At 35.5% G+C, this 15685-nt stretch overlaps 1 protein-coding gene across 6 annotated transcripts in view; it reads left to right on the forward strand.

The window, feature by feature from the left end:
• Positions 1–15685, forward strand: part of Gpc5 (glypican 5) — a 1432992-nt gene that overhangs the window by 692056 nt on the left and 725251 nt on the right. For all 6 annotated transcript variants that reach the window (XM_017315745.2, XM_011244876.3, XM_011244875.2 and 3 more), the window contains one exon: positions 3917–4076. In XM_017315745.2, the coding sequence (XP_017171234.1) occupies positions 3917–4076 (160 nt within the window). The remainder of the gene's footprint in view (positions 1–3916; positions 4077–15685) is intronic.

The raw sequence follows: 15685 nt of genomic DNA on the forward strand, positions 1-15685 counted from the left end.
TTATACCCAGAATGTTTGCATAAACCCTGAATTATCTGATAAATGATTTAGTGTATTCACACAAGCCCTGAAAATGTCAGGTGTCAGTTCTAAAAAATGTTACCAGCTGCACATGTAACTTTTATTCTCCTTAAATTACTGTCCTATTGGAGGCTTACTGCCTCTTACCTAGGTCTAGTCCTGTAAGCTTCTAGCCTTCACACAAGCTAATCTCACCCTAGGATGCTTTGAGCCTCTGAGACTTGCTGCTGAAGAAACTCATCCCTTTTAGTTTGTTCTGAACTTTAGCTGGCTGGTTCAACTCAGCTGTTTTCATTCAAACTACTCTCCAAGCTGAGGATTCAACATGGCTGCTCTCTCAGCCTCTGAGTTGCTCTGTTTGGCCTCAAACTAACTCTGGCAATCTGTTCTAATCTTTTGACTCCTTCTCATTCTCTGGCCCACTCTGTCTTTTTCTGTGTCTAGATTGTTCTCTCTTCAACCTGTCTCTGTAAAACTTTCCTGGTAAAACTGTCTCCTTTCTCTTTTTTTGTAGCTTGGCTTTCTGCCCTACTCTCTCTTTTTGTACCTGGCTTTCCCATTCTGTTAATTCTTTCTCTGGTTCGTCACTCTGTCTGCCACTCAATTGGGCCTTTCTTTCATGGTTCCTTTCTTCTACAAAATTTACCTTCTTTGTTTGGGATTAAAGGGGTGAACCAAGAGAATTTTTGTATTCCAGCCAGAGGAATTGAAGGTGTTTGCTAAGAAGTAAGCCACACCACAATTAGAAACAGGTATTTTCAGTAAATAACACAATCTTGGGGTTCACGGTGTGATCAAATATCCTCAAACAATCAAATTCCCAGTTCTAGGGAGTAAAGTGGCAAGTCCTGGGATCCCTTTCCACATCTGCCCAGCACAGATGTTCTAAAAGAAATTATAGCTTTATATGAAAGTGTTTCTTAAAATTTTGAATTTATCTGTATATTTCCTCAACTGATGCTAAAGTTAGGAACAAACACAGAAAACATCATAAGTGATGTCCCATATTATTTTATCACTCACCATCATTGAACGCAGACCAGGAATATGAAGAGAATTCTGAGTGCTTGTGGGAACACTTGAAAAAGAGAAGGAGTCTTCGGACCTCAGTTTCTTTGAAACATGAAATCGTTCTTGGAATGTGTTTTTGTGTTCCTCTCAAGTGTAGTGGATAGGAGTGAGTTTACCTCAGATTACTCGTTATTGAGTGCTGCTGTTATTCAACTAAATGCTTATATGCCTCTATGGAAACATTTTTGACACATGTTGTTTGTGCTTCTGAATGTGTATGCCTTATAATTATGGGAACTTTACTTCTGTGATTGTTCTTAACGCTCAGTGTATAAATTGCTGGGCATAACATAGTTGTTGCATGAGTCTTTATTATGCCTCATTTATAGGCTTCATTCTCCCAGGTCACAATTTATCTAGAGCAGTAACAGCTCTAAATCAAATAATCATTTTTCTGACAATTAACATTTTTAATCACTTTCAATTCAACCTTTTTTTTCCAATAGCATTGTTTTACAGAGACCATCCTTCTGTTTGTGATTTTGGAATCAAATTCCTAGGATTGAATCATGGAAATTTATGTTTTGTTGTTGATAAGATTTTTGTCTGTGCTCTGGCCTGTATCCCAGTAAAACACTAGAAGAATTCTTAGGAAAATAAAGTGGATATGGGAAAAAGTTAGCAAAGAATGTGAGTGTCTAAAAAAGGAAGCAAGACATCATCAGATCATGGTTTTTGCTATAGCTGTTATATAAGTCTTCTTTATAATTGGATTCATTGTTAGATAATTCTTTACACTAATATTGTGTGTTTAAATAACGTTGTAATAGCTACGTAATAAAGTAGATCATAGTAATCAGATGCATTCATTTTTAATGATTTCACCATTATTTTCAAATTAATTGGTTTTTATGTTTTATTCTGAAAACGACAATGGCACACAGATATCTTGTAATTATTTTAGAAGCAAGGAAGCTGAATTAGTTATTCAAGGAATTCACTCATACCCATGTTTTCTAGCAAAGTATGTTAATATGAGGATTCATATATCAGTATCTTGGATATCAACAGCCCAAGCCCCTTATAGTTATGCTGGCTACTTGCTAAGTACACAGTTGAATAACAAACGATAAGGGCTCTAAAATAAAATTGCTTCTCTTTACCTCTTCACAGTTGAGTTTGTCATGGTTGGATGGATATCCATGTTTCACCATTGTACCTGTAACGACCCCATTCCCCCAACACTAGGAACAAGCACAGATACCAACCTCTTAGCTCTGTCAAAGAAGTTTCACTGATGGACATCATTTGATTCATTAGAATTTGAAATTATTCTTTTAAATTTAACTCTAGTGACATGTTCTTTGAGAACTGCTAACAGGCAAGAAGAATATTTTTTTTTACACTATCGCCACTGTTTTCATATGTTTTAGTTAGAAAAGTAGAAATTAAAAAAAAAAAAGCTATAATGTTTTGAAGGTGTGACCTGTTAGTTTTTAATTGTGAACTTTATGAGCTGCCAAGTCCAGTTGCATGATAAAAGTATTCTTAATGGAAAGCAGCATTTGTTGCAACTTATTTTCTTCTTCATGCTCCCTCAGTAGGAGATGCTGTCATTTGGATGATTGTAACTGTCAGCTTAATACCACTTTTTGTGCATTGATACCACTTCTTGGGAAACTACTGAAATCCCATTCCTCATATGCAAAGAATCATAATTTAAATGCCCATTAAGTGGACAACAGAGGGATACTGCCTTCATGGCATCTATGTTCTTTCTGCTTATGATTAGTCACATGTGCCCCTTAAATTACCTTAGAGAAGGAAATGTCACATCTAGGACACTTATCAATGAGTGAACTATTCTTTTGTTTATATCATCATGTTATTCATATATTATCAAAAATATTAATAGCATTTCTAGTCTGTAAGGGAAATAGCTCTTACATTTACATTGCTTGTAAGGGCAAGTGAAATTCGTGGCAACTAAGAACTATGAAGTTAAACAAAACAAAACAAAATTCGCAGGAATGTAAGTCAGACTTTAAATCTATCCTGTACCATAAACATTGGATCATATATTTAATCTAAAGAATGCCAAAAGATTAAACACGTGTGTCTTTAAAAATACTAGATTTTATAAATAGTCCGAAGTAACTGTGTATGAAGAAACTGTGGACTGTCAGTTTTTAAACTGGTACAAGATTCTCAGCCAAAGTTTCACAGTGATGTGTGTATTTTATAACAATGTAATTGACTGTGGTTAGACATTGCTTATTCAGAAGTACAGGGTCATTCAGTCAAAGCACCTAGACGCACACAGCCTGAATTTGTTTCCCAAAGCCTCACTTTAGAGTTAAGAGATGGAATATTGCTCTTTCCAGATACCAGATTTTGTCTGTCATTTTTTCTAATGCTCCAGATATTATTTTAAATGTTTTAAAATTTTTCTTTAGGCAGAAAGTTCTATCTGTCCAAAAAGGAATCTATGAAAAAGTCTAATATTTTGGACAGACACAGGTGTTGAACCTTTTGACATTGTTAATTAAATATATGGTGCCATGTATATGGTACAGGACAGATTTAAAGTCCATTTACATTCCTGCAAATCATTTTTTTTAACTTCTCAGTTCTTAGTTCTCATGAATTTCATTTACCCTTACAAGCCAAGTAAACGGAATAGCCATTTTCCTCACAGAAAAGAAATGCTATTAATATTTCTAATAATATAGGAAAGTTGGGATTGATTTGATCTGATTTGGTAGCTACGCCTAACTGGTGAATCCATTTAAGATCATCATTCTAATTTCTGAATTACTGAGTAAAATGTTTAAGAAAATGTTCATGTATTGAGTACAAACATATTTTTGTTGTTTGTCTTCAGTTGTTACGGGGGAGATCACCCAAGCCCAACAAGTGGGAGCTCCTTCAGCCAGGCAGTGGAGGCGGCATGCTTGAGAACTCTAGTGGAGACTGTGATGACGAAGATGGCTGTGGAGGATCAGGAAGCGGAGAAGTAAAGAGGACCCTGAAGATCACAAACTGTGAGTGCAAGCATCGAGAGCTACTTTCAAATGGCTGGTTTTGGAATATCAGTTAGGAAACTGTTATCATGAATGTAACCACACAATGGCCGTGCACTCCAAAGCAGATAGGACAAAATGGTAAGGAAGTGAGCCTGCTTGTGACTGTGTAGAGCCTCCATCCCTGGGTTTTCATTTATTCTGCACTAGTGGGCTTAGGTAGAAATGATGCTTATGTGTAAAGAACTGATGAGTCATGAGGAGATTTGAGAGTTACAAAGTTTTAAAGAAACACAATCTTTAGGTCATTTCGTTCAATGTGTACTGATGAATAATGTGGACAAGGTGAATAAGTACCACTCAATAACCAATCGTGCAAGTTTATAGATTTATGTCACAAATTAAGTTCTTTTGGTTGTTTGGTCGTTTTGTTTTGTTTTGTTTTGTTTTGTTTTGTTTTGTTTTGTTTTGTTTTGTTTTGTTTTGTTTTTCCAGACATGGTTTCTCTGTGTAGCCCTGGCTGTCCTGGAACTCACTCTGTAGACCAGGCTGGCTTTGAACTCAGAAATCTGCCTGCCTCTGCCTCCCAAGCACTGGAATTAGAGGTGTGTGCCACCACTGCCTGGCACAAACTAAGTATTTACTATATTAAGGTGTTTTTTGGTTGTTGTTGTTGTTATCATCAAACTGGATTCATCTCATTTGAATATTCAGTTTTATTAGTTACTTGAGAGTTTCATATGTGTTTTGGTCATGTTCACCCTCCTGCATTAATTCCTGCTCAATCTCATGAATCTTCCCTTTTGAAAAATCTCACCTAATGTTATCTTTCTTTTTGACTGTATGGATTATAAACAGTTTCTGACATGTTTAAGTAGTCATTTGCAGAAAAGATATATCTTCCAGGGCTGATGAGTTGGCTCAATATGTAGAGTGTCTTCCATATAAACATGAGGGAGGACTGCCCTAATTGGAATCATTAATCAATACATAAATACTCAGGTGCCATGGCTGTTGTCTCTAATCCCATCTCAGGAAAGATGGAGAGGAGCGATTCCTGAACTCAATGGGCACAAACTCTAGTGGAGAGCAATAAAGAATATCACCTAGCACCTAGCCCCCCTCTCTTCCCCCCCCATACACCACACATCACGTGTATGCATGTATGCATGCACACATACAAGCATATGCACACATGTATACCTATACATGTAAAAGATACAAAGAAAAGCAACTACCAAGTCCTGTTGCAATTTGTTCTTTTATAGCTAGATCTATAGTCTCCAAGGTCGTGCACATTTATATACTCATGGGCAGCCTAATGAAAGTGATCAACTGAGAACAAAATGCTAAAGTTAACATAGCCCAAGCACATGGCTTCAGGTTATCAGTTAGCTCTACCAAGGCAGAAGCTGATGTAATCTTTCTGAATCTTGTAGCCCCAGATCCACTTTGGCCTGAAACCCCATTCTGCGCACAAGAGTGAGTGCCTTCTACCATACAAATCCTCTGGTGGGAGAAAAATATTCAGCAATAATGCTACAAAGATTAAAATCTCAGCTCATTCATTTAAAATCTTGTTTTATTAGTAAAATATGTTGATTAAATAGCTGAAAACCAATAGTGATGCAAACTATAAAACAATTTGCACCAAGAAATGGTTTTTTTTTTTAGATGTAGTAATTGATTTACAATGAAACAAAAAGCTATCCAGTTTCTACTATATGTAGACCACTTCCTTCTTCTATTGGCTGAATTCTGGACATGTGTTTTTCTACTTGGTATGAATATTTCTTTTTACATTTATTTTTTTAGAGGGATAAATACATAAAAATAAAATAAAACATTTTCAGTAGTAAAACAAATTTTACTCAAATTAACAGTTTCTCTTCTATATTTGGGAATTATGACAGAGTGATATACAATTCAAAATCAATTATTTCTATATAGTTTCTATATATAACTATTTAAATATAATATATGTGTAACTAATAAACAATATATTCATTCTCTATTTAGCTGTTTTAATGTTAGCAGGATTCTAAGTTATCAAAATATGTACTAGAAAGGAAAATGTAAATAAAAACAGAAATAAAATTATGAGCTGAAGTGAATTAATTTGAAATTCCCTCCACATATATGCTTGTCTATATGTTTGCACACATACATTCAATATTGGAATTTTATGGCATTCTTTCACATTCTAGATTTATTTTCAATCTCAAGAACTTGGCATAGATAAAATTTGTGCTGTTTTATGAGAGGAATAGATCCAGTGAAAGATATTCAAGCATTGTTTTCTCATCAAGCAAGGTGTCAGGGGGGCAGGAGTGAGTTTTTCCTGCAAAACTTTGTTTTCCATTACTGCTGAAATGGCCAGGTTGTCGTAAGAAAGGCTCCATCAAAATCGGAGAGACTGTGATACAGATGATTGTCAGCAACTCCAAGCAAACAGTGAACATAGCCTCCGTTTGCTTCAGCTGGGCTGCTCGCTGCTTCTAAGCCTTTATAGTAGTTGTCTATCAATTTTTAATAAATGGGTAGGAAGTCACCGTGGATAGCCTGCTGAAATGAAGAAGGCCGAGGGTTCTTTGCAGTGTGGGCTGCACTTCTTGGTTTTTATAGCATCGCAATATTCTGTTTTACAGCTTTGGGCTAGTTTGCTCCATTGGTCAAAAGGTAAAGGCAGCTGTAGCAGTCTCAAGAGCTGGACAATGCTGTGTTCTAGAAAAGTTTATGAGCTGTTGCTTTGTTAAGAATTTGCATGCATTGTTATTTGTTCTTTATTTTTGATGTTTACTCTTAGCTAAAAACTTCATGATTTCTTTGTAATCTCAAAAAGTATAATTAAAAATAATGTAGTTATATATATGTGTGTGTGTGTGTGTGTGTGTGTGTGTGTATGTGTGTGTGTGTACACCCATATATGCAAAATACATAAATGTGTAATTTTAGCAGCAAATGATTTACAATTTAGGCATGTGAGAGCCGGTGCCCATGGAGACAACTGGAGGTGGAATTACAGGGAGTTGTGAGCCACTTGACATGGTTCTGTGAACCAAATGTGGCCTCTGATCAAGAAGAAGAAGTGCCCATTTTCTTTCCAACTTAGCTTTCTCTCCAGCCTCAACACTGTCACATTTTACAAAGTACTTCCCTTTGTAATCTTGCCCATGGATGCTTATTAAATATAAACTTGAGGATTACTTATAAGAAGGAGCTGTCTATGATGCATAATTTTCAGACCTAGGGAATAAAAATATTTTCTTGTCTCAGCAGAATGGTATTGAAATATCTCACATCACAGTAACGTTATCTATATTTGAGTGATTTACATATACTTGGATATACATTGAGAATCTCAAATTGTAAGAATAGCAATTTTTTATTACGTATTTTCCTCAATTACATTTCCAATGCTATCCCAAAAGTCCCCCACACCCTCCCCCCATTCCCCTACCCACCCATTCCCATTTTTTGACCCTGGTGTTCCCCTGTACTGGGGCATATAAAGTTTGCCTGTCCAATGGGCCTCCCTTTCCAGTGATGGCTGACTAGGCCATCTTTTGATACATATGCATTTTTAATCTCCCCTTTTTTTGCTTCACTCTATCCACCTACATCTGATGTCCAACTACATGAAGAGCTGAGGTACGATACCCATGTCGATTAACAGAATTCAGTTCTTTCTTCCTTCCTTTCTTTCCTTTCTTTCTTTCTTTCTTTCTTTCTTTCTTTCTTTCTTTCTTTCTTTCTTTCTTTCTTTCTTTCTTTCTTTCTCTCTCTCTTTCTTTTTTTTGCATCTAGGGAAAACTTAATATCATTAAAATCAATATACTTCAACATCTGGACTTTCTTCTTAATCTCTAATACTGATATGGTATGCCAGTGTGCAATTGACAATGGTTATAGGAAAACTATGGCCCTTGTAATTTTGAAACACATTGAAGCTATTATATGATTCACATTTGATAACAATGAGCAAGTTCATTTTAATAAGTTGACTCACAGTAATAGTAGCACACAAAATGAATGTGATCACGAGTTCATTTAGATATGAGACATTAGAAAACATAGATTTTTACATCTTCAAATTCCTCTATGTCAATAAGCTGTAATATTTATTAATTTTCGTATACAATATTCCACATTTAGCAGAGTGGTTGTTAAATTTTTATTCACATTGGGGGAAAAAACCTGTAAATGGCTTCGGTGACTGTTCAGTATGTGTGTCAGTGGTGTTTCTGAGTGGCCATGTTAGATAGAATCCTTGGTTACCTGTCATAATAGGAGTATACACTGAGTGGGAACATTCATAATATCAAGGCAGCCTTTGGGTCCTTGAGCTTTCCTGAGTGTTCTGTTCAGCCATCCAGTGCATTTCTATAAAAAGTATCTGTTTTCTATATGAATAGAGCCATTGTTTATATTGTCTTTGACTCCTCACATAGAATCCTTATGTCGGTCTCTAACAAATGAGTCTATATAATGGTGCCAAGATGACCTTGGAAGAGACTGTCACCTCCACATACACAATGAAATAAAAATGACCCTTTGTTACTTAATGAAGAAAAGACACCAATTTATTTGATAATGCAGGGTTGTGGAGTAAGTGAAAATTCTTGGTTTTCTTGTATCTAGTTACATGTAAATCAGCATTGCTTCAGGATATAAGCTCCTGGTGGACAATGGGGAATACTCAGAGAATATGACTTTAGTTTTTTTTGTTTTGTTTTGTTTTGTTTTTGTTTTGTTTTGTTTATTCCAGAGCTGTGAGAACTTCAAACTGAGCTTGTTGTAAAAAGATAAATAAATAACTTCTTGTAATTTTCCATTGTAATTTCTCAGGCTTTGAACAAGGATCAAGAGCCATTTTTCAGTATAGACCTAATGATTTTTCCTCTTTCCATCCGAGGTCTTTTAAGGCAGCTTGTCCATATACGATTTGAATATCATTAAGATAGTTCCAAATATATTAGAATATTTATATTGTTTCTTCGAAAATTAAAATGTTACTAAACTTGTTTAAACAAAATGAAATAGTTCTGCCTTGTAAAGGGTTAAAATAGTAGGTAGTAACTTACTGAAAAAATAAGAAAAAATATAGTGTGAATAATTGAATTGCTTATCATGTAGTTATTTCATTAGAACAAAAGTAAACCTCTTCTTGATGTTACTTAAGTTCATTTTTTGAGGCACAACAAAAGTAACCTTGAGTAATGAATGTATATTTTGATAGACATAACAATAGTGCTTAATTTTGGGTCAGATGAACATTGCATGATAAATATTTTCAATTTTCATAAAGAGATTATCTTTTCCAATTAAAATTCCTTTAAAATTATATTCTAGTGCTACTTTCATTCTACTGGTAAAAATTATACAGAAGATACATCTAAGTTAAATAGGTTTTATATGTGATCACTATAAATATTATTCTGATTGTAAGGTTTCATTTTGGTTTATAAATTATTGATATTTATCCTAAATACTAGCCATTTATTTACAAGATGATATGAAACATAATATGGATACTTAATGAATCATATAAAACCACCGTTTACCCTTTTGAAAAGTTATGTATTATATCCATTGGTTTAAATAATAAAATTGAAATGCACTGTCCTTGAATGACTAAGTGATAATTTTCACTGTGCTGGCTTTTACTATTGTTAAATTTCCAAGGTGAATTGTAAAGACATTAATTAAAGCATTAGAAAGCCTGATAGCATGTATCTCAAATCAGACAGAAATTCAACAATATCTCAAAATAAACCAATACCAAATCAGAATATATAAACTAAAGAGGTCAGGCTTTCAAATAGGATACTACTGAGCATATTTGTAAGAACAATTAAGGACATGAAAATTAAAATTCAAGAGAATATCACTAGATGAATTTTATCTTGGCTTGATTCAGCTCATGTAGTTATTGAAAAAGAAAGAAAGGAAGGAAGGAAGAGAGGAAGGAAGAAAAAAGAAAGGAAGGAACCTGTATTATATCATCATGTTATTTCACATAAACAACAAGATACAAATTTGCAACATTTTCTTCTCTTAGGGAACTTGGTGAACTACGCAATGTTACGTCAAGTTAGTTATTTAATCAACTCCTTACTTATGAACTCCTTTTTTATATAACTATGTGATAAGGGTAGCATGAACTATTTGCCAAATAATTAATACGCACTAATCAGAACTGATGATAAAATTAAACAGAATAAATCTCAAATATATCTCTCAAATAACAAACTTATGAAACTTCCTGCTAAAGAGGAAAGCATTGTTGCTTGAAGTCCATGCTCACTCTTTAAGAAACAAATACAACTTTGTGTATTGTAGTCCTCCAGATCTCCAGAACTCTTACCTGTTAAAATAAAAGTAATTTAAAAATCCTATCAGGGTTTGCAGAATGTTCTTTCTAGGAGAGTTTTATGAACAACAGCATCAGGAGATATTACAATTGAGCTGCCAATCATGGATCATCCTATACTGTCTCAGTTTGCTTTGGGGAATTGTGTTTACTGGCAAATACTAAAAGAGAGCCATGTCTATCTTGGCTCTTCAACATATTAAGTTCTTTGTCCTTTTAATGTAAGAATACTTTCTTCATGAAATATGCCTTGTGGCATACCAGTAGAAATAGTCTGTTTATTAACTCAGTGGTTTTTGATGAACAATGAGTATCACATTAAATGCCAGTATAGATAAATCAAAATTTATGTGTGCTCAGAAAAAATGGTCTATGAAAGGAAAAGGTCACTCTGAAGAAAACTTATTATTTGGCTGCAATAGTTATGGGTGAAATGGCTTTGCATGGGTAAATTAATGATTTGGCTCCAACAGGTAATGATTGGGAAGAAAGCACACCTGTCAGGAGCAGAGCGTGCATTCATAAGGAAACAATTGAAGAAACATTGTAAGGCTGAGAGTCTGTAGAAGTTGTACAAAAGGTTGTAATAAAACCCCTGAAAGTTTGATTTAATAGGGGAAACAAAAAGGTTTCTCTGTGATTTTGTGTGGTTTTGCAGGACTTTGGCAGCAGTGCAGTGAACTGGTTAGGTGCATAAATAAAAAATGGGCAAGAAGATAAAGTATGTCTTTAGTAGGACATTTACCTCCTACTTTGTCCATAGTCACACTGTGCCTGGATTGCCAAAAAAGATGCCAAATTTACTATCCAGGCTGCATCATTTTGAAGACAGAGTCACCAGATACATAGAGTTAAAATAGGACCCACTCTTCCCCATACCCAGCTACTGAAAGACAATACAGAATAAAATAGGTGAAAGTGTTTTGTGCTTCGATGAATTTACACCAAAGAAAGATTTAATCATACTGAAATTACAGCAATTACATAAAGATGGGGATAATGTGGGAATATATATATGTATATACATATATATATTCCCACTTCTATGCCCATCCCTCTCTCTCTCTCTCTCTCTCTCTCTCTCTCTCTCTCTCTCTCTCTCTCTCTCTCTCTCTTTCTATCTATCTCTATCTCTCTATCTATCTATGACTTTATATCTACCTTCTCCCATGGTCCCAGAAATAGCCTTAGAGATCAATTATGAGTTTCCTCTGAAAGTGTCTCCATTCATATATAGTTTACTGAGAGTTTGTTTCCAGCACCCACATACTACAATTCACAATTGCTTGTAACTACAGTTTCAGGGAACTTGAAACTCTCTGGTCTCCACAAGCATCTGTACTCACATAGTACACATAAATCTATGACGGTCCACATACGTATAAAATAAATAAATCTTTATAAAAATTTGGGGATTTAGAAGAAGTCTTTAGATATTTGGAAACACATTTCCTTGGGTAATATAAGAACAGTTACTTCTATGCACTCACTGATAAGTGGATATTAGCCCAAAAGCTCCAAATAACCAGGATACAATTCATAGACCTCATGAAGCTCAATAAAAAGGAAGGCCAAAGTGTGGGTGCTTCAGTCCTTTTTAGAAGAAGAACCAAATACACACAGGAGCAAATATGGAGATAACGTGTAGAGCAGAGACTAAAGGAAAGGCCACCCAGAGAAGGTTCCATCAGAGGATTCAACCCATATACAGTTACCAAAGCCAGATACTACTGTGGATGCCAAGAAGTGCTTGCTGAAAGGAGCCTGATAAGCTGTCTCCTGAGAGGCCCTGCCAAAGCCTTACAAATACAGAGGCAGATGTTAGCACCCAACCATTGGATTTAATACAGGATCCCTAACAGAGGAGTTAGAGAAGGGACTGAAGAAGTTGAAGGGGTTTGCAACCCCATAGGAAGAACAACAATATCAACCAACCAGACCCCCCAGAACTCCCAGAAACTAAGCCATCAATGAAGGAGTACACATGGCTCCAGCTGCATATGTAGTAGAGGATGGCCTTGTCATGCATCAGTGGAAGGAGAGATCCTTGGTCCTATGAAGGCTTGATAGATGCCTCAATGTAGGGGAATCGAGGGCAGGGAAATTGGAGTAGGTGGGTGGGTGGAGGAACACCCTCATAGAAGCAGGGAGAGGGAGGATGTGATAGGGTGTGTCCGGGAGGGAGGGAACCCGGGAAAGGGGATAACATTTGAAATGTAAATTTTAAAAATATCCAATTAAAATTAAAAAATAGTACTTCTAGAAGTCCCAAGTTAGTTCTGAAAACATACATTGTTATAAAAGCCTCCATTTTGACCATGAGCACATATGCTCACATGGGCAAACACACACACACACACACACACACACACACACACACACACACACACCAATACCTTTTACTCTGCAGTTAATTGTCACCTCAGAAGCTTACTGCCTCCATCTGCTAACATGAGCCTAGCCCTGGAAGCTTCTAGACTCAGTACAATCTTGTCTAAGCCTAGAATGCTGTTAACCTCAGAGACCTGCTGACTAAGCTCACCTTTTCCTAGTTCTTTCAGGTCTCTGGCTGGCTTTTCAACTTAGTTGATCTGGCTTGAAGGCCTCTCAAAAGCTTAGTGATTCAATCTAGCTTCTCTCAGTTTTTTCCTGAATTTCTCTGCTTGGCCTCATGCTAATTTTGACACTAAGTTCTAATCTAGCTCCTTCTCTTTCTCTGGTTCACTATGTCTTCACTTGTATCTAGCTTGTTATCTCTGTAAAACTGTTTCAATAAAACTCCTTTCTCTCTCTGCATTGCTCTGTCAACTACCTTCCTTTTCTTCTCTCTTCTGGTGAGAGGTGGGGATACTCTATTTCGTCAAATCTCTGGTTCGTCAGTTTCTCTGCCACTCAATTTGACATTATTTTCAAACATGGCTCCTTTCTTCTACAAATTAACTTTACCTTCATTGTTTGAGATTGAAGATGTGTACTAAGGGTGTGTCTGAATTCCAGCCAGATGGATTAAGGTTGTGTTCTAAGGACTGAGCCATACCAAAACTAGAAGCAGTTCTTTTCAGGAGATAACAATCTCAGAGTTCGCACTTTGATCAAATATTCTGCAACACACACACATTCAATACACATACATACACATACACACTCATATACACTTATGTACACAAACACTCACACACATATGCACTTACAAACACATATACTCACACATGCTCATACACTCATACTCACAGACACACACAAAAACACACATACTCACACACATTCACACACACACATTAACACACACTCACACTCAAAAATACACAGACACACACACTCACAATACCCCCCCACATAGACACATAAACACTCATATTCACACACACACACACACACACACACACAAACACATTCATACACAGACAAACACGCTCACACATGCACTTATACCCTAACACACAAACACTCACATTCACACACACACATACACACATTCATACCCTTATACTTTGTGATGCCTATAGCCTTGAAGCTCTTGATGTAGAGACCTTTACCTTTAAGCTATGAGATTAACAAATGCCTTTGCTTTAGGCATACTTAAGCTCCTTGTGTTTCATCACAGTAACAGAAAGGAGACTATTAGAGTCAGCTACATAACTCCTGGGAAATGAAGAGGAGATCCTGAATTTGTCTGTTTATTGAATCTATTTTTAAGATGATGAAAATTTTTACTCCCTGATTTCTTCAGAAGGTGACTATTTTATACAGTTTTGAATGATATTAAGAAAACAATTTGGACACATTTGTAAATTTAAAAATAAAGATGGTTTCATACTTTCCAAAGTATAGCTTGTTTTCTTCATTTTCTTTGTATTATTCTTGAAGTCCTTACTCCTCTTTTTTGTATGTTTAACAGCTTGGGTATCACTGTTACAAACATGAAATCAGACATGTTTACAGAAGTTCTTTTCTTGTCGACAGTTTGACTTTCAATCATATGTTCTCTACCCTTTACTTTTTTGTTCAGTAAAAGCTACTACATATTTGTTGAATTTCTCATTCTTAGTTTAAGTGCTATCTTATGGCCACAAGCTGTATACTGGAGATAGAAATTAATTATAGAGTAATAATTTAAATAAACAAATATATATTAATCACTTCTATTGTACAACAAATATACTGAAATGTCAGAATAATTATAACACTATAGAAAGTATATACACCTAATATTACTATTAACAGTAACTATTTATATTCTTTCCCCAATTGATGGTTATGATATACCTAATTGACTGACAGAGACAGAGGTGTAGATATTAAGTTCACAGCATATCTATAACCTAACTTTTATTTATTCTCTACTTGTTATATATTTCTCAGCACTAGTTAGTCAAGGTCTTAATCAGTCTCTACTTCATTCCTATCATGACAGAACACATAACCAGTTCTCCCATGGTTTCAAGGCCTCTTGCCCTTTATAATCAAAAACTAATTTTGCTGACTACAAGCATGTTGGCTCCCATTTCCTCTTCTTGCATTTCTTACGTAGAGTGTAAGGCTGGGAAGCTGGATGGTAACAGATAGCCTCAATATCCCTTCCTGTGCCCAGGTTTGTCCTGCCTTTGATGTGCGGTAATCTCACTCTTGGCTAGTAGCTCAAGCTTACATTCTCAGGCGCCTAATGTTCTTTTTCAATTTCGCCTGTTAAATATTTTCTCAGAGGCTTCTTGTCGACAGTTTGACTTTCAATAATATGTTCTCTACTCTTTACTTTTTTGTTCAGTAAAAGCTACTACATATTTGTTGAATTTCTCTTGCTTAGTTTTAATATTTTCCCAAATCCTTTTAATCTACTTTCAAACTAAAGAACTCGTGCCCTCCAGTTATGTTCATGGTTAACATTCAGCTCATTGCAGTCTGTTTTGTCCCATTGCACTGCTGCTGAGGTACCTTTGTGTTTTCTTCCATTTTATACAATTTTATTTATTTTTAAATCAACTTGTTATTTTCTTATGTTGTAGCTCTAGCAAACTTTGAAATTTTCTAATTTTGACTCAATTTTTTACTTGGTAAATTGTGTTCTTTCCTAATATCTCACACTCAGTTTGAAATGTTATCTTAAATTATTTGTTTTGGAATATTATTAACACCCTTACAGAAGGTGAGGGGAAAATGAGATCAGCTTCACGGGAATGAAAGGTAAGACAATGCTGAGCTGTGTGGGAAACTTGTAGGAAAGTTGACGTTTGGATGACATTGGGGTGAATTTGTCTAA

This window comes from Mus musculus, chromosome 14 (assembly GCF_000001635.26).
Source record: "Mus musculus strain C57BL/6J chromosome 14, GRCm38.p6 C57BL/6J".
Taxonomy (NCBI): Eukaryota; Metazoa; Chordata; class Mammalia; order Rodentia; family Muridae; genus Mus; species Mus musculus.